This window comes from Leuresthes tenuis, unplaced genomic scaffold (assembly GCF_036924035.1).
Source record: "Leuresthes tenuis unplaced genomic scaffold, fLeuTen1.0.hap1 SCAF_19, whole genome shotgun sequence".
Lineage (NCBI taxonomy): Eukaryota > Metazoa > Chordata > Actinopteri > Atheriniformes > Atherinopsidae > Leuresthes > Leuresthes tenuis.
Window position 1 is genome coordinate 14,631,451 of NW_027325373.1, and position 25,800 is coordinate 14,657,250.

The 25,800-nt window shown below is 43.2% G+C and overlaps 1 protein-coding gene across 14 annotated transcripts; it reads right to left on the reverse strand.

Moving 5' to 3' along the window:
* Positions 1-1,473: 1,473 nt before the first annotated feature.
* On the reverse strand, positions 1,474-25,800 carry add1 (adducin 1 (alpha)). 14 transcript variants are annotated; one of them, XR_011909103.1, is made up of 20 exons: positions 25,650-25,800; positions 19,100-19,308; positions 17,664-17,826; positions 17,189-17,340; positions 16,364-16,444; positions 16,042-16,191; positions 15,811-15,954; positions 15,608-15,706; positions 15,122-15,295; positions 13,808-14,161; positions 10,924-11,019; positions 10,654-10,746; positions 10,274-10,291; positions 9,282-9,368; positions 6,819-6,975; positions 6,067-6,444; positions 5,034-5,114; positions 4,255-4,288; positions 2,666-2,719; positions 2,103-2,191 (listed from the first exon to the last, which is right to left on the reverse strand). XR_011909103.1 is itself a non-coding variant. In XM_072372659.1 (19 exons), the coding sequence occupies exons 2-18, from the start codon at positions 19,292-19,294 to the stop codon at positions 4,254-4,256; spliced, it is 2,364 nt and encodes a 787-aa protein (XP_072228760.1). In that variant the 5' UTR covers positions 19,295-19,308; positions 25,650-25,800; the 3' UTR covers positions 2,100-2,191; positions 4,251-4,253. The 14 variants fall into 14 exon arrangements, 13 of the variants coding, with proteins under 13 accessions (XP_072228750.1, XP_072228749.1, XP_072228757.1 ...); XM_072372659.1 differs by lacking the exon at positions 2,666-2,719 and having other exon boundaries at positions 2,100-2,191; positions 4,251-4,288; positions 13,901-14,161; XM_072372654.1 differs by lacking the exon at positions 2,666-2,719 and having other exon boundaries at positions 2,100-2,191; positions 4,255-4,285.

A 25,800-nucleotide genomic window follows, 5' to 3' on the forward strand; every position in this document is an offset into this window, starting at 1 on the left:
CGCTGTGCCGGGTAATCGGCTGCATCTGTCCTGAGATTCCCTAGAAATAATCAGACAATAATGCTTTTCATGGTAGTGTTTTTTTTTCTTTTAATTCATGGTTATATAAGAGGCAGAACCATGACAAAAACAAAAGAGATGAAGTGTTAAGTCTGTAGATGGAATAGAGATGAGACATTTAAATTGGTATAAGTTCAAACAGAAGAAACATCAGTTCTGAGTTAAAAAAGAAGAAAAAAAAAAACTAACAAAAAAACCAGGTCGACTTAAATGACTGTTGTGACATTAGTATTTTTAATCAGCACACTTAAGCTAAAACAAAAGGGGTGTTTACAGTCATTTAAAAGGACAGCACACTCCGAGCACTTCATATGCATTCCTTCAGGAGCTCTTATTGTCGATGACGAACCCTCATTAAAACAGGATGGATAAAACAAGTTACCAAAGCGCAGAAAATGGCCTGCGACTTCCAAGCCGAGCTCCTCTGCAATCTATCGATTACAGTGACAAAACAAAAAATAGAACGGTTTCTCTGGTGTGCATCGTCTTCCCTGCACTGGATACACGCAGGTATTCAGTGCTTCAGCATCTATACTCATAGTGTTTAACTAAGGAGAGTTGTGAGACAGGATTGATCGTGCGGCTTTGCAACAGTGCTTTCATGCTCTCTACGATTGGCTGAAAGCGCGATGTGGCATCAGTTCCCCAAAAAGTGGTGTAGAAAAGAAGAGGTTGCTAGGTTGCACAGTGCTACCTCACAGCAAATAATCGTGGCTCGATTTATTTTGCGGAAAAGCACAAGAAGGTTGGAAGAAGAAGAAAAAAATGGTGTAATCTCACAATATGTGGCACTGCTGCCAGTTTATGACGGTCGCATGGACAAAGAGAGAAATCAAGGAGCCAATCCAAAACAAAGCCAAGCTCAAACAATCCGAATGAAAAACACAAACTTAAACATTCCTTCATCTAAAGACTTGCAGCCAGTGGCAGTTGCACTGAATTAAGCCGCCACTAATGAACAAGCACAACGTTTGCTCCCACCTCAGGCATGACTGGACCTGTGTGGACTGCACTTAAAAATCAAAGCTTCTGACAATACCATCTGCAGCTCTGTAGCAATGTAGACAGATTAATGTGGGTCATGATCCAAAGACCAAAATATGCATGGCTGCGTGAGCAGCTTGTAAGCAAAGGATGCAGAGATTTAAAAGTCAAACATGAGATGAGAATCAGCTTGAACGCATTGAATGATTCAATTAAAATCGTTTGCATCGTGATTCCTTTAGTATGAGGACATAATCCTCTCAAAATAATCTGATCGTAGCTCTCTTGGCCTGCCAACATGTAATTACATGAGTGCAGTTTTAGGGACACAAGCAGTATTATGCTATTTATAGTTCTCATCATCTGAATTTACCGCCTGTTAAGTGAGAGTTCAAGCTTCCCTTTCTGCATGGACATTTTTTTTTTCCCCCCAAAGACACTTCTGACATAGTTTCGTACAATCCCAATACATTCTAGTGGTTACAATGGTTAAATAATACTTAGAAAAAAAAAAAAAGAAGTGGGATAAAACCCTACTGTCTCACAGCAAGTGTGTGGGCCTGTAGTAGCAGACGTGCATAAGCGACCAGGTGGAGTGGACAAGACAGATCGCATCGCTCACTCCGAGCTAAAAGCCTCAACTCATTAAAAACCTTTAGCCAGTCGTTTTTACAATGTATACAAAATTGGCACACACTAACAAAGAAAACAGGTTAATAAGCCGGCGGCAAATTATATCAAAAGAACAAAAAGCATAAACTGCGTGTGAGTGCGGCTCGCTCGAAGGGTGCAATGATAAAGGACAAAAAGCAAAAGAAGAAGAGAGGCAGAGGCCAGCCTTAAGGACTGAGCCAACATTCTCCAATCTAGGACTCGGTCTTTTTCTTGTTTTTCTTTAGGAAGGAGGGAGTGCGGAACTTCTTTTTCTTTTTGGAGGGCGATTTGCTGGGAGACTCGTCACCCTCCTGGTCTCCAGCGTCAGCAGGTTCCTCCCCCTCGGCTGCGTCTGCGGTGGCAGGCGCGGGGATGGAGTCTTCGGCAGGAAGCGCTGGAGCGTCGGAGGGGTCGTCGGGCGTCAAATCTGGAAGGGTCTGTCTCAGGGTGGCTGCGTCGCTCTCATCCTTATAGGTATGTTCCGGCAAGGACTCTGTTAGGAGGAGTTTGGAGAGAGTTACTGATCTCTGAAGACAATCTGATGGATCTGCTTATACGACAGTGAAGCTACGGGGAAAATCACTCGCTTGGGTGAGCTGTAAAATCCACGCCTTTTTCAGCTTGAAAAGCATCAATTTGTCACTGTGCAAGTCCAAAAATAAGCCTTGAGCCTTAAAAAGGGTAAAAAGTCTGACACTTCAAAAGGGGAAATGCTTTACTAATAGCCAAGAGTGCTAGCATTAAAAAATTTAACTAACAAACCTCTAAAATGATGCACCCGACAGCTTAACTTACAACCTTTCCTCAGATCCAGAACAAACCCAAGATCAACTTTTTACACCACATATAGTAGCTGCAAAGCTTCTCTTCACAAAAGGCAAGAAGCGACACAACACAGTTCCCCATTCATCACGACTTCCTCTCCCTCTCTGACATCCAAGCTCGTGCACAGAACTTTTAGTTTTACCTTCATTTATACAGGGAAATCTTAATGAGCGCGGTTCCTTTGCTCATATGCACCCTGTGTACAAACAAAACAAAGTGAAACAGAAGTGACAATCCACAACATAAAAAATTATCTTTTTTTTTTTTGACAAAGCCACACAGGTGAGTCACGGCAGGGGGGGGGTGAAGCTAAATTAATTCAAACCTGGAGAAGCACTTAAAAAGCAATAAGTTGTGAATTATCAACAGGAGCCGCAGAGTCTCAGTCAGCGATTAGTGCTTTTTAATCCGGCTGCTGGGAGCAAAGAAACCAAAGTACTGATGTTTTGCATTTCTATCTGCAGTTCTAAATAATAAATGTAGGTTTCTTCCACCCTCAAATGTTTTTTTTTTTTCTTTTAAATGGGAAAGTCGTATAAATCTGAGTGTCAGCGCTGATTCAGCTTCGTTATTCCAGTAACTTAAACGCAGTTCTAACGCAGAGGACAACTTCCGCTTACACACTTTTTCTGAATCGCTCATCTGCCTGCAAGATTTAACAAACACCACCGAGCCAAATGTGGTGGAGAGGTGGAGAATGGACGTAGGCAGCCAATAACAATTTTTTGGTGCAAAATTCCGTCTTGTAAAAATACTCCCAACAAAAAAAATAAAGATTTATGCTGCATCCAGAGGGTCAGCTTCAGTCCAACAGACAGCATCCAAAACACCGCCACAAGCTGCTCCTCTGTGCAATCAGCTGCCAGTCAACAGATTCATTAATCTTTTTAAAAACACAGCTCTCATGCAACAGAGACCGCTGCGACACAAGGAAACACTGTGCATCATCCTCACTTTCCAGCTCACAAGTCTGTCAGAACAGAGACGAGGCCGGACACACACACAGATAAAGTGGAAGCTAATCAACACACAGACAGCCGGGCTTCAACCAGGATGAACCAACAGCAGCCAGTTGGGTTGGAAAGCCACACTCAAATAAAGCTCTGATGTACCTGGTAAAGGACCCGCCTGAAAGACAGACATTTTCAAAACGTTACCTGGTTTTTTCTTTTTTTATAAAGAAAGATACAGAAGAACACAGTGTTCTAGAAACGTTTGTGCAAGAGTGTGCAAGAGAGCTTGGTTAATAGGATTGTGAATAACTGGCAGGAAGGAAAGAGAGGTTATCTAATGTAAAAGACTGAGCAGGTTGTTGAAGTTTACTTCAGGGGCTTCTTCCACTTTGATTAAGTCGTTCTTATTAAGCTTAATGGGGAAATAAATGCATGACATTACAGCTGTAAGGACTTCAAGGGAAACTGTCTCAAGGTAACCATTTAACTGCTGTACTTTTGTCATTTTTTTTAAGTAAAAATTGAAACAGGGAACACAAACTGCAACAGGTAGAAGCTCTGAAATTAACTCCACCAACCTAAAGTTGGAAATTCAGGAGAGTTTAGAAAAACCACGTCACAACACAGTCACAAACCCCAACAAACGGGTTAGTTTGGACCACAGACCAGCTCTGCTACCGAAGCCATGCAAAGAGAAAAGGGTAAGAGACCAAACACAAGCGTGGAGGGTGAGCGGTAATTAGGAGGGTGGCGAGGAGGTGGAACAGTACATACTTACTATGGCAACAGGTACTCTTTTGTATTTCCATCTCCTGATTGAAATCGCAGCCACAAAGAAGAAAAAGCACAAGTAGAAACAAATGTCTATGCAGGTCAAACCACAGGCACTGTGTTAAATTAAAGAAAAATATGTATATTTAAATAAATAAAATAAAGAAGAATGGTTGGGAACCATTCTTAGTAGACTCCCAAAAAGGATGGCGAATGGAAGTGAAGGGGGATAGGAGATACCGTCCTAAGATACGAGTTCTATCACATTTCTGATATTAGATTACACCCACATTCAAAGACACTCATCCCCTCTCCCCCTCACACTGACATCTGAGTTAATTATAGTCGTCTTGTCAAACCGCTTAATAAAAATGGAGGACTACTAATTAGAATTTCTTGTTCATAAGGCCATTTATAGTAGGTGTAATCCAATGGTAATAAAGACCAAGAGGGAGAAAATAAAGATAAAAGCCTGCCCTGTGGTCCATCAAAAATTTTAAAACCTTTTTTGTAACCTTTGGTAGAGTATTTGCCCTCATAGTTTTCCACTGCTCATACCAAAAGAAAAATGTTTTAAATCAACACCTCTTGGCCTGTTATTACAGAAACACAGCACAAAACACTTGGAGTAGTAATATTAAATACCACAACACCCAAGACAGACAGGCAGGTGGAGAGGAAAGAGCCTCTGCGTTCCCTGTGTTGTCATAGTAACACACCCAAGCACAGAACACTGGAGAAACCCATGCCGAACCGGGCAGGATCAGGCCGCTGATGCTAACGTACCTTCTTCCGCTCTGATTGGGGTGCTAGGTGGTGTGGACGTGGGTTTGGCCTCCTCCTCGGACTCTACTTGTTGCTCGGGATCTGAAAGAAAATCAGTTGTAAGGAACCATTTATTCCAACTAAATCATTTAAAAAAAAAATATATAATAATAATAATAAAAAAAACATTAAATAAAATAGCTTTCTATATATATATATATATATATATATATATATATATATATATATATATAGTGGTAATTTCTTTTAGCCAATTATTTAATGAAAAGCCACATTTTCTATCAGTTTGTGCCAACACCAAAAACAGAACAGAAGACAACACAAAGACCCAAACCAGGGAGAAAGCTTTAACACTGCAAACTTATTCAAACACTTCCCACTAAATGAACCTTAGGAGGAAAATAGGGGGAGGAAATAAAAAAATTTAAAAAACTGATTAAATGATTAGGTTTGACTGAAATTAGGAGGGAGAGATGACACCAGAAATAATAAAAAAAAAAAAACAACCAAGGCGGGTTAGCAGGAAGCGAAGGACCATTATTTGTTTTCTACACATGGGATGATCTGATTGGATGACTGAGCTCAGATGCAGCTTCCTCAAAAGTAGCACAACCCCTCATTGCAGAAGCACTTTAACGCAGGGATAGAGAACTCTAATAGAGGGATAGTTTTAATAATAGAAAGAGCTCGACTTAATTTATAGCATCCTCTCCCCTCAGCTCTGTCCAATCAAACTGCAGAAAGCTATCTGATCTGCCAGAGCTCTGATGCCTTTGGACAAGACATCAGAGAGGGTGGGGGTGGTGAAGGGTAAAACAATCAAGCAAAGGCTTCAGAGACTGAAATGTGGGTGGGGAGGGTGCTTGCGCATGGTAAAACATTGGCAGCAGACTCCCAACCCTCAGAGAAAGGAGAGGAAACAGCAGGCAGGGATTCCCAGACGCCCAGTGGAGTGGTATGTAGTAAGAAGGGGCCCAGGGCTGAGCAGGGAAGGTTGGGAGTGGAAGGCCAGAGTCCACTTCATCTGGAGTACCTGGAGCCTGATCTGCCTCAGCTGCCTCTGCCACCAGCGGCTCCTTGCTGAGGGCTCGCAGCACGGCACTGTGGAACTCCTTATGTGGGGAATCTGGAGCTGATAAGACCTCGTCGGCAGTTGAAAAAACATCATCTGCTATTGTCCCTGCGGAGTCTGCGCCACTTGGAGCTGGCTCAGGCCCCGCAGACGGGCTCTGAGAGGTGGAGCTCTGCTCGGAGGCTGGTGTGGGAGCTGGAGTCTTGGCTTTCTCTAAGCTGGGGGAGTCACTGGAATGTAGAGGTGTGGAGACAGAGGCCTGACCCCCTTCCACCGCGCCAGGCTCTGGACTTGGTGCACTGGAGGCTGATCCCTCCCTAAAATCGTCTCGTCCCTGCACTATGAATCCATGTGTGCAAGTGTGTGGAGAAATAACATCATAGTTTTGCCAGTCTGAATTTCATCGGGATATTGCATCACTGTGCACGAAGGTTGGTACTTTAAAAAGAAAGCTTATGAGGGAGGTCAACTACAGGTGATAATAAAACACTTCCCTAATGTCAGCCATTACATGTCCGTCCGCCACCTGCCGCTATCAAATTTGTGAAACCTTGTTAAGACTAAAATCTAAAATGTGAGGTTTGAGGAATTAAAAACTAAACAGACAGTAAATTACGCAATTAAAAAGAAACACAGTAGGATAGTTTTTGGGTTTGTTTTTTTTTGCACTGATGACAACGTGATGAAATTAATTTCACCTCCTCTCCCTTTACCTTCACTTCCTTTCTGTTTCTGCTCCACCTCTCGGCGGTATTCCTCCAGCTCCTGGTCGGTGAGTTTGGTGAAGGGGTTGGGGCCCTGCTTGCTGACGATAACCTGGGGCTGGTACTCCTTCTCGATGATGGCCTTGGACGCGGTCACAAGCTCGCCCTTCGGGACACAGAGGAAAACAAAGCAAGACATCAGGGGAGAAAAGATTCCATTTAGTGAAAACTAGGCAGAATATTTCAGATGCAGATGCGGTGCCTGAAGATTTTTCCGTTTGAAAAATGATTATCAGGTGACAGACAGGCCGAAATTTCAGAACAAGAGCTGCTGATTTTTCTGATTCGAACAAAAATCTCAGGTTTAAAAGGGAAGAAAAAGAAAAAAGGTAGATTTTTACTCATCAGAAAAGAGTAGCGTTTCATTTCATTGCAACTTTAACACAGCAACGCGCTGTCAGGTTTGAAAAACAGTCCAACCCTGAGAGTCATCAGTAAGTATTCGTGGCCTTCAGACAATGTAGTAAAGAGCATCTTGGAGCAAAAACATTCACGTGTGTAAATAAGGGATAAGACACTCTTTCCAACGCCATAATGAGTAGGTGTGAAAACGATTTACTGAAACCTTTTCTGCAGAAAGTTACGCTGAACATGTGTCAGCATCAACCTGAAATATCCTCAAAAGCAAAAAAAACAAACAAAAAAAAAAACATATTCATGTGAACTGCATCCAGAGGATCTAAAATAAACATGTAGGGGAAAGAAAAAAACAAGTCACCCTACAGATAATGCATGAGAAAAAAAAAAAAAAAAAAAAAAAGTCCTCAAATCATTGACTTCCTCTATTCAGACTCAGATATCAGTCCTGCAGAGGGCTGATGATGTGAGATACACAGTTGCATGTAAAGGTTTGGGCACCTCCTGGACAAAATTCATGTTACAGTTAATAGCAGAGTACAAGATGACCTGATCTTTTTCCTAGCCCCGACCCAAGTTTAACTATTTTCCTTTGATAAAATTTTAGGAAAGGATGCTGCATCGTGCGACGGCTTCAGCTCTCATCTCCTGCCAACCAAAAATTTCAAAGCTTCAAATGATCTACTCCAACTATCAGCAGCCATCGAAGCAGAAGCGTAGCACCCTGACATAAATGACAGCTCACTATGTAATAAGGGAGTGAAAATGATCAAGATTGACTGAGTATTAGAGCGCTGAAAGAACTGCTTGAAGTTTTGTTCAAAGTGGCCAATCAAAACCCATCCTGACCCTGCAAAGAATTCAGAAAGGTTCAGCAGGCTTTGGAGTGATGGGATGTAAAGCAGCACTTTACAAAAAAAAAAAAAAAAGGCCCATCAGAAGACCACACCTCTCCAAATGTTAAGCACCAGGGTGGACTGTTAATGGGCTTCTGTTGCAGCCAGTGGCAAAGGGGGCACTAGTAACAGGAAGAATAGATTCAGTACATTTAAAAACTCAAGCGGTAAGCGATTCTTTTTGGTGTAAAGGAGCAGTGTGTAATAATTATGATTTATTAACAGAAACTGAATATAATACATATAACTATGTTGTTAATGCTATATAGTCACCCTATGATACGAGTCGTTACGTTTTTATTACTTTAAAATTCGCCTTTTTATTTACACATACCGCGGTCCGCTTACCTGGAAGGACACCACTTGCGTCGCCATACTGATTACAGTGGCTTAGAAGGGACAAAGGGTGGTGCAAGCGCCATTTGCCGCTACTTTACAGACGATCAGCTGATCTGAACGTAACGTTTTCTCCGTGTCCCTGTTGATTCACGCGAGCTTATGCGCCAAAACTACTAAGTAGCTTTGTTAGCTGGACAGAAATTATTCTGCATCATGTTATGGATTTCAATCAAAGTGCAAGGTGATACTAAGAGGCTTTGAAGGTAATGTCAGCCAGATACAACGTGTCTGCTAATGCTATCCCTCTATCAGACTAAATACAAACAGCCTTTAGCCTTACATAGCTAATATTAGCTTTTATTACCACGCAGGTAGCTCCCTGGGGTCCACAAAACATTAATATAATGCAGAACAAATAACAGTTACATTCACTGCAAGTTATCTTTTCACAGAATATCTAACCAAATGTTACATCTATTTATAATTTTTATCTCTAAAAGTTACCTCAGAATTTGAGAAGGTGGTTTCACTCGATGGAGAAGACCTTGTGACACATTTGAGTGATGGATGTGTTGGGTAGTGTGTGCTGCACAGTGTCAGGCCACCATAGTTTCTACAAAGCGTGGAGTGTTGCGTTTAAACGCTATCGGAAATTACAGAATCTCACAAACAGAAGAACTTGCACACTGCCCATTTAAAAAAAAAAAACTAAAGCAGACTAGCAGACTTTTTCCACAGTAAAATAAATTTTGACCAGGGGTGCCAAGAGGTTTGTATCCCACTGGAGATCAAAAATATTTGTGACTGGAGCAATAAGTACCTTTCTAATTGATTTAGCAGGACTATAGGACCCCTCGGACACATCGAGGCCATCAATAGTGTCTGTACAGTCAGACAGAGGGGCATCCTGCAATAGCAAACCCAGTGAGGGGAGCACAACCGAGCACATTCAGTTTAGCAGTGTATCAAGTAGCTGTGAAGATGCTCTGACATTCACAAACACACCATCTTTCACACACACACAAACACAAAGGGAGAAAGAGAGTGAAAACATCGACTTCTGCAGAGAGCAAAGGTTTGCATAACGGAGCTCTGCCGTCTCAACTAGATGCATTTATCTTTTGGGGGATTAACATCTCAGCCATCTTTGAGCTTAGTGGCTTTCCACCTCTGCACTCACACACACTTAAAGTACATGCAAAGAGAGATGGCGCCAGAAAGAGACAAGTTATGAAAAGCATGGCAGCGGTGGAGCACTCAGCAATGAGCATGCACTGTAGGAGCAAACCATCGACACAAGGGGGTGCTGTACGTTACGTGGACTACACCATCTAATACAGGAGTAGACATGAGCCTCTTTAGGGGTTCCTATAAAGGTTTAATGATACCCAAAACTTCGTCTAAGAAATACTTGAAAGATCTGTAACTAACTGCTCATGCTCTGCTCCTCACAGTTGTTCGGGTTGAACCTTCCCAATCCATTTAAAACACGTGTTTAAAATGAGCAAAAAGCTCCACAGTAACGGATAAGGGTGACCCATGCAAATAAAACCACTAAGTAAGTTCTCATGATCAGCATATTTTCCTCTCCAAAGAGAGAGAAAAAGAAAAAGAGCACATGCGCTGAAAAAGTGGAAAAAAAAAGGACTACAATGGGGATTTTGTTTAGCATTTCAAGAGACCAAAATCACCAGCTTGCCTGCCGACAGCCAGAATGAGACAAACCGGATAAAATGATATTTTCGTATGAAATAAAAATGATGTATGGACACAGCCTGAGCTGGCAGGTCTGGAGAGCAGCAAACTACTCACCTGCAAGATTGACATTCGCTGTGGTCAAAAAATAATGTCACAGTTACAAAGTCACCCCATGCTCCGGTAAACAACATGAAGGACGAGTTTTTCGCCACGATATTGTCACTTTGTACCAAGTGCAATGGATACATTTTGAAAAGAATCACAGCTCAGTGTCCAGGATAAGTCCATGCACAGAAAAATCACACATTGCAGCGTCTTTACTTAAGAGCAACTCCAGACCTGGACTGAACATAGAAAGAAATTTGGTTCCAATTGGGCTGATGTCAATAGAAAATGGAGTCAACCACAAATAACTCGGCATCGGATACATATTCATCTCCAGGTCTGGTTAGCTGTAGCGGCGATGCATTTAAGTGCCGAATTCAGTGACTGACCTGATTGAAGGTGCGTTCCGCCACGCTGCCGGCACACAGGAGCTGAGACTGCGGCCCTGCTGTCTTTATGTCCTGCAGGTTCTGCTCCCGGATCTATAAACAACATTTTAACTCATAAAAGGGGTGATAAACATGCAGTGTGTTCTGGTCAAGATGCTCCCATGTGAACGAGGACGCTACCGCCACCAATTAGAGGCCGTAAAAACAAGAAAAACCATTTCCAGATCACAACTAATGACCAAGAGTCTAAACACAAGAAAGGGGCAATACCTTATTTCTCATTTCCAGGACTTCCTTTGGATTAGTGTTCATCGGGATGAACTGATTGGCTGCAGCAGCCTGGCGGAGTCCATCCTCCTTATTCCACTGTAAACACCACGGAAAATATTAGAAGCGGCTAACATCGGAGACACCGACGTGACAACAAAACAAAGATATATTTAGACACAATACAATGCAGGCTTCACAATACAAAAATCATGCGGGAACGAAAAATTCGACAAAGTTGGATGACTGTAAAGAAAGGTCTGAATGTAAAAGAAGTGGACCAATGATGATGAGGCACGTCTGGGAAAGTATGTGCACACTTCATTTATGTTAGAAAGTTCGTAATTAAGGCATCTGCCACATCTTTGGTGCCCGTTTACACACTCATGATAGCAGATGTTATTTCTCACAGAGACTGCTCTGATCAGCGACAGGTGAGCAGTGTGAAGACACTGAGATACGCACCCACTTTAGATGGTTTCAGATGTGCATGTGTGCATCCAGGATCAGTGTATATTGTATACGTGTTCATGTCAGGATGCGCAGCATATGACAGGAATATAGGAGGCATAAACAGGAGCACATGTAATTAAAAGCAACAATACCCCAAGGCTTCCTGTTATAGATTATCTGTATAGAAGTGTCAATGCTAAATCCATCAGCCTCAATCAGGACACGGGAGAATATTGCGATTTTGTTAAGCCTTGATTATATTTTTGCTGTTCATTAGCTGCTAAATAAGTGTGCTCCCTCCCACACTGTACTCCTTTTACAGTCAATATTAGGGACCATCTTCCTACATACATACCGAGTGTATTAATATGTCATTACTTATGATATATATGTAAGAAATCTGTGAGTGTTATAATTGCATTTTAAATGTAGCTTTCATTGTGATACAGATGCGTTAATGGTGTTATCCTGACTTATTTTGGTTATAATAATTTGGTAGTTTAGATTAGAAAAGAAATCACAGATGTGGTTATCAGTTACATACAGATTAAAAACGGCCGACACTGCGTTTATGTACCCGAAAAATCATCATCATTGATATACTATCTAAATAATATAAACAAAAAAAAACAAAACACGCAGCGTCACACTGAAAAATCAACTGAAAACATCACAGGATGAGAAAAAAGGTAAAGGAGGTGGGCGGGGAGACGTGAGGGGCGGGTGGTGACAAGAGGTGGGGGGGAGAAGTGAGAGATGGCTGACTGAGACGATGAGGTTGGCTTACGAAGCGAGAGTGGGGGGTGAGGGGTGAGCTGGCATCACCAAAGTCATTTTCCAGGCTGATACACGACAACAAGGACGACAGAGATAAGAGAGAAACACACCCGAGAGCAGTTGCCCGTTTAGGGACAAAAAGAAAAAAAAAGAAAAGAAAAGAAACTAAAGTGAAGCCATCGTCACAAATCTACAAACTAAGAGCATCCTTCCTGCAGAGGAAGGCACCAGTTATTGTCGAGCCAAATAAAAAGTTCCCTTTAATGTGTACTTTTTGTAAACCTGGTAATGCTCAGCATCATGAGGGGAGATCTGCACCCGTTCGTTGCACCAAACTGAAGAAGCAGCAGGTGAAGACAGAAAAACAAATCCTCATGCAAAATGTTTTGTTCAACCGTTTAAAAGAAAGAAAAAAAAGAAAGAAAAAAAATGCAACTCGCGGTGGAAAGCGGAAGCTCATGACTTCATTCCTGTATTCACTCCAAGCTTGGCTGGTTACCTGCCAAACCTGGGGCTAGATGAAGAAGGGGATCTGGATGGGAATAGCTGGGTTGGGTTGGTTGAGTATGAGATGAACATGTAAACACGATATACTCACTGAGAAAGAGTCTCACAACATAACATTTTCCTACTTTCCCAACAGGAGATAATCGATTCAAAAGGTCAGGTCAAATTTTATTGGGTTTTTTTTTTCTTCAATTTATTTATTTTTTTTTTCTTTCAAGACAAATCCACTCATGCAGGCTTTGAAGTGTTCAAAGCCACTTTCGAAATAAAACTGAAACCAGAAAAGAAATAATAATAATAGAGGCACCACGGACGTGCAACTGGAAGCAGTTGCAAGTGTTTGAGACAAATGAAAAAGAAAAAGAAAAGTAAAAAAGCAGGCTGCATAACTCTTGCCCAAGAAATGTTTGCTTTTCTGCAAAACCTTCATTTAAAAAAAAAAAATAAATAAATAAATAAAATGTTTGGAAAATATCTGCTAAAAAAAAAAAAAAAAAAAAAAAAAAAAGCAACAATATTCTCACAGACATGCTACCTTCCTCCTTTGTTTTCTGAAATATGCAACAGATTAACTGAAAAGTCCACAAAGCAACCCGACATGTTATTTTGGTACAAACAGCCACTAATCTCCCCAAAACTCAATTCTGCCATTAAGCAACAAAGTAAGCCAACGTCAAGATGCAAAGAGGAAATAAAGTGTTAAGGGGGTGGTGAGCAACAGTGTGGACAGCAGCAACATCAACTTGTCTTGCCACATTCACCTGCCTACTTGGGGACTCATGCCACACCCCTGCTGCTCGCTCCTCTGGGGAAAAACACCAACACCAACAATGCATTTCACTACTACACATGCAGTAGGGCATGCTGTGAGCAGGTGGCCTGGCATCGTGAAGCATCGGGAGACCAGAAAGAAAACCAATCGCAGCTGTGATGCAAAGTTTTTCAAGTGACTGAGCCAAAACAGGCCTAAAAGCAGTGAAAACCGGGATTAAAGTTTGTAAAAAAGCAGTCTAACAGTCAAACATTTAAGACATTTTCTTCAGAGAAATTTCCACTTTCCACGGACCTTCAAGATGCCGACCACCTACTAATTTCCACCAACAAAGGTAGCTGTAAAATCTATACTATGAACAATAAGGTAGGCACAGACCAAGCAGTTGGTAATACAGCTTGGCACGCAGACACCGGACGAGAGAGACTGCAGCAAGGGTTTGACGTGATCATGTGTTATGTTCGTCCACACCTTAGGCTTCGACTTGGGGCTGTTGCCGTCGGGCCCGTCCTCGTAGGGCTCGTCGGGGCGGCCGCTGGCATTAACCCAGCGGGTCTTGTCGCGCTGGCCGCGCTGGAAGCTGTGTTTCAGTGGGGAGCGAGCACCGGAGTCACTGTCCTCCCCGTATGTGTAAGCACCGTGGGAGGAGGAGGAGGCCAGCTCCGCGTCACTGTACTTTTTACCTTTGTCTCGCAGTGCCGGGCAGCGGTAAGGATAGCCCGTCCTGTAGCCCTGGAGAAAGGGGGAAACCAAGAGCAACGACAGCGGTTAAAAGAGGAAAACTTTTCTAAACTAGACATTACATCATACTAAAGAAGTTAATTTAGCTCTGGTACCGTCCCACGATGAAGGCAAGGATTTCAGTTTTTGGCCAAATCAAGGTGAAACTAATTTAACCGACTAAAGACCGTGATAAAAGGATTCATTTACTCTCCAATCCACAATCTTTTAGCCCCAACACCAGCAGTTAGGTGCCAACATAAACACATTTGTAGCATAATGCATTTTCTGTATCATCAACTGAAAGGTTCCAACAACAGCACATGAACTATATAAGATATTCCCTCAGACGTTAAACTGCAGCGTTCCTAAGAAAATGAGTGGATGTCTGAACCCCTGCTTCACTGCCATGCTGGAGAGTGGAATTAGCAGTGCCTCTTTATACAGTGGCTTATACTCAGGGAGCATCTTTGCGCGACGAGTTATCAGAAGTTGACAAGGCTCTCAGAATATGGGATTTTCTGTTGCTGCGAGCACTCTGCACCGAGGGGCACCTCCGCACCCGCGGTGTTCACGTACCTCCGGTCTGTAGCGCTTCAAAGGGCTTTCAGCATCCAGATCGCAAGATGCACTGAGACCGTGTCGAGGTCAGCGTTTATGCCCGCACAAGTCTGAGCAATAGCTAATTCGCAATGCAAACTCTGCCGGTTGTGGCCATGGGGTTTATTACAGGCGGCCTAGATGAGGCCTTTGACAATGTTGCTGTGAATTAAATAAAGTTATGGTTCTCTGTCCCTGTTTTTTAATCTACCAAAAAGACTTTGATTTTTCAATAACTGTAAAATAAAAAATAAAAAAATCAATCAATGACAAAACATTTGATTAATGCAACCTCTAAGTCAAGTCATAAGCAGGTAATAACTCTCCAGCCTTGCAACAAGTTTACAGCTAACGGCCTTTCTTCGTATTTACCAAGTTGTCGAGCATTCTCATGAGGGCCTCAAACTCTTGCTCCCCAACTTGCCACTTGGGGTGTGTAGAGGACCCATCGCCAGCAGGCTCAGGGACCCGTGGCCGTGACTTGTACTTTGCCGGGTCCAGCATCACCAGATTATCTGGCCCTCCAGCGCTGGCCAGTGTTCTCACCTGGAAAACATTACGGTGGTGTATAAAACCGCAGAAAGAAAGAAAGAAAACGAGGTGTGGAAGTGAGCGCGTACACAGAGGCACGAGACGAGACACACAGATCGACATAAAGAAAGACAAACAGCCATGAAAGATGGAGACGAGGGACAAAGGCAGCCGTTAGGCGGATGCAGACAGACGTTGAGCCAAATACAGCAATCCAAATTAAACCAAGATTAAAACGGTTTGACAGAAATGTCTTTATGCTAGTGGCTGTAACAGCCAACTAGTATTTCAGTTGAAGTTGCCTTTCTAAAGCTGACTGTGACCTACCTGAATCTCACAGGCAGTGACCAGGTTGTGGATGTAATAAAAAGCCTCCTCAACCGTTTCTCCCACTGAAACCAAGCCATGGTTCCTTAGGATGAGAACCTGAGACAGAGAAGACGAAACAAAACCTCAGCAGCAGAGCCAAAGTTTCTCCTTTTCTTTAACAAAAAAATATATATATCCTCTTACAGTCACACAGCTGTTACCTTGCTGTTCGGCCCGAGGTTCTTCTGTATCAGGGCACTTTCTTCCTCATCCACCAGTATGCCATGGTAGTCATGATAGGACACGTGACCCAGGGACAGCGCCTCGGGCGAGATGGGCAACAGCCCACATTTCATGGCCGAAACCTGAAACCAAACGCACGGTGTCATGTGACGCGGCCAACAGCGATGTGACGGTTTAGTTTTTTGGTAAAAGAGCTACATTATCCGTACCGCAGCCCCGGCCGCTGTGTGTATATGTACAATACACTTGACATCGGGACGCGCAGCGTAGATGGCAGAGTGGAGCGTGAAGCCGGCCTGGTTGACTCCGAGGTTGGTGCTTCCTCGGTCCACTATCTCACCTTGAAGGTTTATCTTCACCTGCAGGGCGTGGCGCAAAATAAAGCTGCTGTATGGCCTTGTTTCGAGTCATTTTATAAACAACTTATAGATTTTATTTAAAAGAGGGTCGAAATGGGATCATAGTGGCTGAAAAGTAAAGCTGTAGAATAAAAAGCTTGATTTTCTAGTCAAGATGTGGATGGATTCTTACCAGACTGGAAGCAGTGACCTCACTGTAAAGGAGCCCAAAGGGGACAATAAGGAAGCGCTCCTGGTCTGAGTTCACCCTGACCTACAACAGCAGAGGAAAACATGTTCAATTAGGCTATTCCACAGAAAGTTGCTCAAACTGAGCGCAACTAAATAAATAAAAGCTGTCGGTCGACACAAAAGCATTTCTTTCCAGCTCAAAGAATACGTCAGAAATACATAGAATGAAGATACTTGACAAGATAAGCACTGGTTTAACAGAATACGCTGAACACGAAGGCTAAGAAAATGATAAATGTACTCAAATACGGCTTTAAAAATTAATAAATCTACCATTTCTACTCTGCACAGGTGCAGAGACATCCAAGAATCTAGACAAAATGTTTGTAACTGTAAGGAACAGAGAGGAAAAGATCATGTGACACTCCAGACACTTCACTAGGAAACGTTTTCTGATGACTCCTCCAGGAAGAGGATATTTGTGTTGGTCCTGCAATTCCCAGTTAAAGAAGAGTTCAGAGTCGCCTTTTCAGCAGTCCTCCAATCAAATCTCCGGCATCAATTGTTTGGCCATGGCCGCTGATTATTTGGAAGATATTTTAAGATTGAGCATCTATAAAGCTTGAAATTTTGCATTATTTGACCTTTTGGAGCGATGGTTGTGAACTCAGGTCAGAGATCAGAAAAAAAAAAAAAACCTTGTTGAGTGTCCAATGTAACACTTAAAAAAGGCAACTTAATGACCTTTATCTTCAGCAAACTGCTGAGTGACTGATCCTGCAAGATGGGGCCAATTCATTCATAACGAGAGAATGAATGGTCTTACTGTGAGGTGGTTGTAGATGAGCTCGGACCAGCCGAACAAGTCAGCGAGACGATAAAAGGCAGCCAGCTTGCAGCGGAGCAGCTTCTCGCCCTTGTCGTAGGAAATTGAGTCGGAGCCACGCAGATCATTGACGGGAGTCACCATCCCCAAACCTGAGAGACGATACGGGGGGGACACACAGAAACACAGGATGATACCCGATATTCATTAGGTTAATTGAGGAGAGGAGACGCTGTTAAGGCTGACAAAATACACCGGTTTGTGAAATAAGAACGAGAGGAGCCTCCTTCCACATTCACTGCCAGCAGGGGAAAGAAATTCTATTGAAAAAAAATTGGAATAATTCTTCCCCCTACTGATATCTAACTGGGTTCTTTCTCCCAACATTAATTCTGACAGGTGCTGCATTACTCAGTGTGAGCCCAGACGTAGCAGGGCTGGGGTCAAAAAGTCACGCACTCTCTTTTCTGCTTACTCATGTTGAGGGCTGCCATGCCTCCTTGGGGCGCAGCGGGATACATGGAGGGCATGCTGGTGGTCATGAAGTCTGCGATCTGCTGCAGCGCCAGCAGGCTCGTGGGGGTCTTCCCCTTCTTCAGCTGATCCTGGATCATCGTCTCCAGCTCGTCGCAAAATGCCTGCCAGTCATCGTGGGCAGAAAAAAGGAAACAAGTGTGAGGTGATTTTAGGACTTATAATTGCAAAGCTGATGTACTGAAACTTAAAAAAAAAAACATGAATATTACATAAAGCTTTTTGAAATGGTTGATATAACCACACATGTTCATGGACCAGAAACCTATTCAATGGTACATGTGGCTGTAAAAGAAAGCACATAAAGAACAAAAGGGCAACAACTAGAAATGAATAAATAATCCAAACATGGACTGTTGGCAGACTCAGATACTTCAGTGTTTTCAACAGGCCTTTAAAACAGAGCCTCTCTGTGTCCTGAGTGTTCAGCTGGTCACAAACACATTGTTTAACACGGAATAAACCGGAGCAGGCAAACCCCCTCTCAGCATCACGAGAGGGGGTTTGTTTACTTTGCTTTACAGCAGAATGTTCATGTCTAAAATTTTTTACTGGCCATTCTGCATCATCGTAGAGTGCAAACAGCGTGCAGAGATGCTCCACTCAGTCACTGTACATTGGACTGTACTGTACTGCTCATTGGATCACTGTCTGTGTCCCAGTATAAATGGATGGATGGGGAATGGAGTTGCTGACTGAAGAACACTGTAATGAAAATAAAACCCAGGTTTCCCTCTATACTTCGTCCACAACTTTTTGCCTATCATCAAATTTTCAATCCTTATTTTTAACATTAAACGGCAATGGAAAGCCTTCATTTCCCTCTCCGTCACTCACATTAATGCCTATTGTCCTGCTGCCTCTCCTGAACTCACTGAACTGCGGCGAAGTCGAGAGGTGAAGTCCTATAAAGTAAGTAATGCAACAGCTGCGTCATCTTTCAGCACTTCCTTGCCAGTAATGCAACTAGCATTCATCCCGTTATTGTATTTTGATCCACTGTCTGTATCAAGTGGAGACTGGGTGAGGAAAAACAGAGAGAAGTGCAGGGCTGAACTGCAGCGTTTCACGGAGCTCGACTGTAGTAGATTCCATTATTTCAGCGTGTCAAAAATATGTTTGGGCGCCATCTATTTGCTTTAAATGGCGACTGCCTGTCGAGCAGGAAACAGATTCATGAAGCAAGGCGTGTGTGTGATCGCAGGGATGTTTTGGTGACGCTCTGCCAGGGAATTTAGCCACATTTTTTCCAACGTGTGGCTATATGTACACTATATACATAAAGATGGTGTTAAAAATAAAAGCTCTGATGTGGATCGGACTCTTGTTTTGGTCTACCTCCCCCTCCCCGAGTGTCTTGCAAACATGTGGACTCACTGGGCTCTGTAATATCATGGAAACCCTCTTCCTCTGCTCCATCATGTTGAAATCTTGCCGCAGGTCAGGCGCCATGTTCCTCTCCCTTTGGTACTCTGGACTGCTCTCATCCACCCGGTCAAAGTACCGCTCCTTGTGTGGGGCAGTGGTGGGAGGCGGGGCCGTCACGACTCCGGCACCTGACTCGCCGTTCATCCTGGGTTGGCCTCCTGTGGCAAAAGAAGACTTAAACATTCCATCCTCACACAACAAATACATACGTAGCACAAGTACAGGCCGCCTGGAGTCACAATGAGAGTATTTAAGTCCTGAGTGAAAGTACAAAACAGTAAGACAAGGAAAGGATAAAAGCCACCTGACAATCCATTATCAGTTTCTTGATAGGTTTATGTCTACAGCTAATCTTAAACCATTTGACATGATGGGTTATGCAGCATAAGTTGATCTTCTGCTGTCACTGGTGTAAATTTTATGTGTGATAATCTCAGCAGCTGTTTTAGGGCTGCAATCTTATTTTAAAAGGACAGAAGATAGTACAAAAAAGAAAAAGACTATTCTTGCATTTAAGAGCACATGCTAATGTTTTTTAGTGCGTCTCGTTTTACTGCAAACATCTTCAAAGACTCGTTCTATGAGCTAGAACACGTAGAACCCACAGCAGATTATCAGTTATCGTTGGTTTAATGTGGAATAATGCAGTCAAACAGTTAACCATCTGCTTTGGAAAAGAAAAGGGTTTGGTTTCATGTAGATTAACGCCAAAGAAAAAGAAGGAAAAAAAAAAGATCTGGTCAGGGACAATTAGATACTGATAAAAAGCAAGTTGCTCCAGATAAGTGGGGACTGAAATATTGCCAGTCATCGAACCAAAAAGCCAACAACAACAACACTCACACACACACACACACTCTCGCTGCCCTGCTTCCTGCCACAGTCATGTGGCCCCTCTTCCCAGCTCAGAGAAGCTCTCATTGATTTCCATTGTGCATTTCCTGGAATCACAACACCACTCAGCTGTCAACGCTTGGCGAAGGAAGAGGAAAAAAAAACAAAAAAAAACAGAAAAAATCACACCAGTTTGGCACGGTTTATTTGCATGAAAACTATCAAAACTTAAATTCTTGCATTACTATGAAAGCATATTTTTTTCCTCTCATGTCATGCTGTTGACTTCATTTATGCAGTGGAATGAAGAATTAAAACGGCTTAATGGTAATCACTGACTGACACCAGCAGCGCAGGATTTAGAGTCGAAAAATCGAACTGAAAACGGATATCTGGTCCATTTCAGTCCAGCTGCCTGAATGAGCAGTCTCCATCTGTCCATCAGGGCTCAGGCTACTCGAGCTCAGGCTCTGAAGGACGTGGGGAAATGTGCACACCCGACAGTGGGCGGGTGCAGCCCATTAGTGGCACCAATGCAAATGTGCAGCCAAACTTCCCATGACAACTGCAGCCTGAACACCAAGCATCCAGTATCACACTGGGGGCCGACTCAGTGTTTCTGTCAGTTTTATTTGTGTTTGGGGACTTCACAAACCTCGAGACGACCGCTTTAATCAGAACAACACCCCAAACTGTGCAGCGCACAGACAGGATGCATCAGATACATCCTGGTTTTTATTAGCAAACAAGATAAGTGCAAGCTAGACAAGGAGCTCCCAGATATTGACTGAGAAATAAGGGCATCAGCTATCAGACCTGTGCCAAAAACCCATTAAGGGGAGAGACCCGGTCTGACCCATTAATAATGCAAGAAAGGCTTCGCTCGGTTAGTTTGTTTGCCGAAAACTCAGCAATGAAAAAGGGCCGCGTGTCAAAACTAGACCTGAAGTTTTCCAAAATAACCTTTAGGTCGCATTAGACAGACATTCCACCAAAAGTCTGATAGGTGCAGCCTCACACATAGCAAAGCTGCTTAATGCTGCAGCGTCTGCAGTTCTGGGCCGACCGACCCATGTCAGCATCGTTCACAGGAAGCTCTTAATGCTTCCAGACCGCTTGTCGGATCGCGTTCACTTTGCAGCGACTTGCTGTCAAGGCAAAGGCCGTGCTGGCCGCTGGTTGTTCATGTTGGCGTTTATTGTTCGGGGCAAGGAGGTTGCTAAAAAGTCTCAAGAAAAAACAGTGACAAGACTTCACAGGACCGAACAATCAAGCTCCTTCTTCCCACCGACCTTCTGTGTGATGGAGAGAAGGACGTGCTTGTTCGGACATACAGCTAACGTAATACCAGAGCTCCAGGAATTAGCTTTCAAACTGTCTGTTATAATCAAACTTTGAAAGGTCAAAAAGGGGCAGCCGCCATTTTAAACCTGAAAATTAAAAAAAAAATAAATAAATAAAAAAATCCACTAATGGGATTAAATCAGGTCACTTCGGCAGCCATCTCAAAAAGCATTAGTTTGAGTCAAGTCACTTTCCGCTACACTAAAGTTAACTGAATCAGTCCAGCTGCAGCGTGACAGACACCAGCGTGATCTCCAATGCATATAAACAAAGCTAAAACTGATTATTAACCCATCAGAGTTGTTTATTTCTGATGGAAATGGAAGGAAAGAACTATGGACGTCTGCACAGGAAGCACAGAATGCCCCCGCTCTCATCCCTCCTCAGAAATGTAGGTGCGCTGGGCTCAACTTACCCCCCCCCACTCCTGTTGAGAGTGCAATTACTATGGAAACTAAACCCATTACCATGGAAACACAGGACACCCGCTAAAGATTATTGTTATGTAAGAACAGCTGTAGGCCGACAACTCGCAGCGAGCCAGTTAGTTTCACTAAATAGACGTCATGAAACAAACGTGTTGCTCATCTTTCATTAAAACCAAAACATGTCAGGAACTGCTGCGGCTCATCCGACAAAAAGTGGGGATTTCACGGCTTCTCTGCCTGTCTTGACTAATGTTAAAGGTCCCGCAGGTTTGGAGAAGCCACTTGCAGGACAGTCATTAGAACCTAATTCTTCTCCTTGTTGCAGACGTGAGATGGTAGGACCGAGTTGACGCAAAGCTGCAGAAAAACAGCGTCAGACTTTAGTTCATCTCTGATGAGAACAACTGCAGAATCCACTCGTGTGATTTTAGGATGCTGCTATAGAGAGCCTGCTACCAAAGCCCTTAAGATGTGCGGAAGCAAACAGTGTGGGTACACTGGTTCCCATGGTTAGAAATGGGAACCAAATGTTTGATCAGTTTTTTTTTTTTTTTTTTTTTTTTTTTTAATTCTGCCTCAATGACTACGATTTACAACTTGCTGCGACATCACCTAAACGCATCATCACACAGGATGTGATGAAGCAATGACGAACAGAAAAAGAGCCGAGATCATGACATCACAAAGACTATCGGGGGTTTGTTTCCTCCGTGTGTGCCCCTATATGAGCTCTAAACCCCACCACGCACTGGTTCATATTTCACTGTTATCCACATTTTCCACATTGAGAGACGGAAGCTTGCGCTGAAAACATCTTTTCAGCATGACTGAGCTGTGACTAAATGCTCCGTTTTATTCAGTCCAAAAATATGCCACTCTAATGAGTGCCACTGAAAAGAGCATTATGTGCGTTTTGGGAAAAAAGAAACCAAAAAAAGATGGCCCTCAAAGTGCTGCTGGTCTTTCAGGGCTCAGCTTTAATGCCTGCAAGTATGTACGGTTGGCGTTTGAAGCCGTTTTCAGGCATTCGACAGAAGCACTTAGACGAGACCTCTTTATATCTCCGAGCTGGATGCCTGTCATTACTGGGGTGGAAGACTCCAGTGGCTGCAGCTCACATGTTACTGTGTGCACACAGTCTTTAACTACTGGGACCGGTGGGAATGCATTAGGTGTCACGTTAGCATTCCCCGTGCATCTCGCTTCTATAGCACACGACTGTAATTAACGTGCACAGAGAAGACCTTGTTATTTACACCATGAGCTAAAGGCAGATAAAGCGAAAGTAGTGTTTCACAAAATGAGGAGGCTACAATACGTGTGCCACTGGTCATTTAAAGGAAAAGAGAGAGAGAAAAAAAAGGTTTTGTAGCAATACTGCTGATCAGACCGAAAATGTTTTTAATACTAATGCAATACATCACCATATCACACCGATTTGAATATTAGAATATCCATTTTCGCCCGCATTTCTTGTAAAAAAAGAAATTAAAAAACAACATGTGGCTGACTGGCTCAGCATGCATCCATCCCATATTTCGGCACATATTTAGTCCAGCAGGCAGCACAGATGCCACTGTCCTCCAGGAGACTACAGAGAGCTTTACATCCAATCTCGACAAACTGGTGCGTCCTGCTTGGGTTCGGACGACGAAAAAAAGAGTCTCGGTATAGAGAACAGAAACAGCTGAATAAGAACAGTTTAAAGAGGTGCGAGATGTTATTACATCTCTGCGTTTATCAACGGTTGGTTCGTCCAGATTATGTGGCAATTCTTTAACTAGAAATGCAGAAGAAGAGGGTTGAATAAGGCGGTGTGTTGAAACCGCAGCCAGGTGAACTTCATATGGAGGAAAACATGAAATAATCAGTGTGATGTGCAGCAGAAAACAATGGAATCAAGACATTTCAACAGCCAGTATTACAACTAAACGCTGTTAGCAGATATCTGGTAGCGGTCCAGTATATACCGCTCTAAAGCACTTAAACATATGTGCAATATCTCCTCCCCGTTTCCATGCAGTGTGCAGAGTACAATCTCATGTGCAAAGCGTGTGCTAAATGGAGACATGACCGGTGACACTATCTGCATGGGAAAAGTATTATCTGTTGCCAGCTGAAATGGCCGCTCTGCTGCGTTACTGTGCAAGTACTAATCAGTCTATCTGGGTGTCGCTCGTCATAATCAGACAGAGCGGCGGAATGGCTCGGGGTACGGTCTCCCTGGTCCCACACCATGAGCGATCATGTGTGCATCTGTAGCTCTTGACCCAGACATAATCACATACTGTGCACTGAAGTGAGCCTTAATGACCTCTCTGGTGCGAAAGCAGCCATTTGTGACCGACTGCTCGTAGACTTCTGGCTTTACAAATAAAAAAATATATATTAACCTGACACACACTGCTAAGTGAACACATGTGGAGAGGAATGGAGGCTAAAGGGAAATAGAGAGAGACTGGAGCTGAAATGAGGAACACATTTTCAGCTGCAGTGCAGTCGAGGGTGTGGGCGTGTGGGGAGTGGGAGTTAAACAAACACAGAGCTCTGTATCTACAGAGAGTGTGTATGTGCGGTAGAGTGGTGTGTATCAAGGGTGGCCACGCAGAGACAGACTTACAGAGCCGAGCTCCATCCTCGGGGACTTTTAACTCATTCTAACAGAATTACAAAATCCAGGGAGTTGCCATCGTTTAACACACAGCCTCACACTCCATCCGAGCCGTTTAGATTAACCAGTTCCCACATAAGTGAGAGGGGGAAGGGACTTAACAGCAGACTTCAATGTAAACAGACAACCATCTTTGCAGTTATGGCCTGTGGTTTGCAACTAAACTTAAGGAAATCTAACAGACAACAAAGTGCTTCCAAACATTGCAATTCTTGACAAAGGGCGTTTTTTATTCACACCACCCCTTAAAAATCCCTTCCAAACATTCCCATTAGAAATAAGAACTTATTTCTACATCTTCAAATCTCACTTCTTGTATGTGACCATTACCAAAACACCTGAAGGTGATGAAGGTTGTCTACCACCAAAACAAAAGGGTGAAAACCAGCAAATGGTCACATTTGGGTGGCTTGGAAAATCTAATACTCCAGAGATCAATGTTCATAAATTTGTGCATTCAAAAAAGATGGTAGAATTATAGATTTCTGCACAAGCATGGCACTCAAAACAAAACAACACATGTGCAGTGTGGTCCAAGTTCGACTCCTGTTTCTAATTATAATGTGTTCATTTTAATGCGTTTATTCAGTACAAATATGGGAATTCTGTGGGATCTCTTGAAATCGTAATACATTGTTTCCTTCTGTACCGATTTGCAGAACCTGCTTGCAGTTTAAAAATGAGTGTGCGCGGATATCTTCACACAGGACATGCAGCTCTTTGACCTAGGACAGGAAACTGCTCCATCACCAAACAGCTGCAACTAAAAATTTCCCCAAACACACCCAGGCTAGACAAAAACACCTCCCCCAGTGAGGTCTCTAAGGCATATGAGCCTATATCAAAACAGCAAAAGTAAGTAAGAGCACGTAAAACGCACAAAAGATGCTACCACAGGCCTGCTCGGGTAGCAAGCTAACGATACTTAAAAGCAGAAGACTTCGGGCTCAACGTGTGTGCCCTCGGCTGTTCGTTACAGCGACCGAGTGGAGGTGAGTCCATTAAACCAAAGCAAAGCACGGAAATAATTGGTTTTCTGTGTGAAAAGGTGCACAGCAGCCGGTGACCGGACAGGCAACACATTAGCAAAACAGCTTACCACTGAAACAGCGAGAAAAGACCACGGAGCAAACATTAAAAAAAAAAAACACATGGGCCGTATTACACCTGCCAAATACTGCCACTGAAAAATGCGAAGCAGATCGATCATATGATGGCTTACCCTCTCCTTAATGTGGTGGTGAAATTAAAACAAAGGCGGGCGAAGGGTTGGACGAGGGGATTTCAGTGTTTTTATCCCTTATCCTGGTGGTTTCAGTGTGGGTTTATCTCTCTGCGTTTGTCCTCGCTCCGCCCATCCACCATCATCCCAC

Excerpts from the sequence above, each read along its gene's own strand:
- add1 (XM_072372648.1), bottom strand. The coding sequence starts at position 19,294 with ATGAACGGCGAGTCAGGTGCCGGAGTCGTGACGGCCCCGCCTCCCACC. Across the intron at positions 15,296-15,607 it reads TCACTGCCTGTGAGATTCAG|GTGAGAACACTGGCCAGCGC; the intron begins GTAGGTCACAGT and ends AATGTTTTCCAG. Across the intron at positions 10,747-10,923 it reads TCCTGGAAATGAGAAATAAG|ATCCGGGAGCAGAACCTGCA; the intron begins GTATTGCCCCTT and ends TGTTGTTTATAG.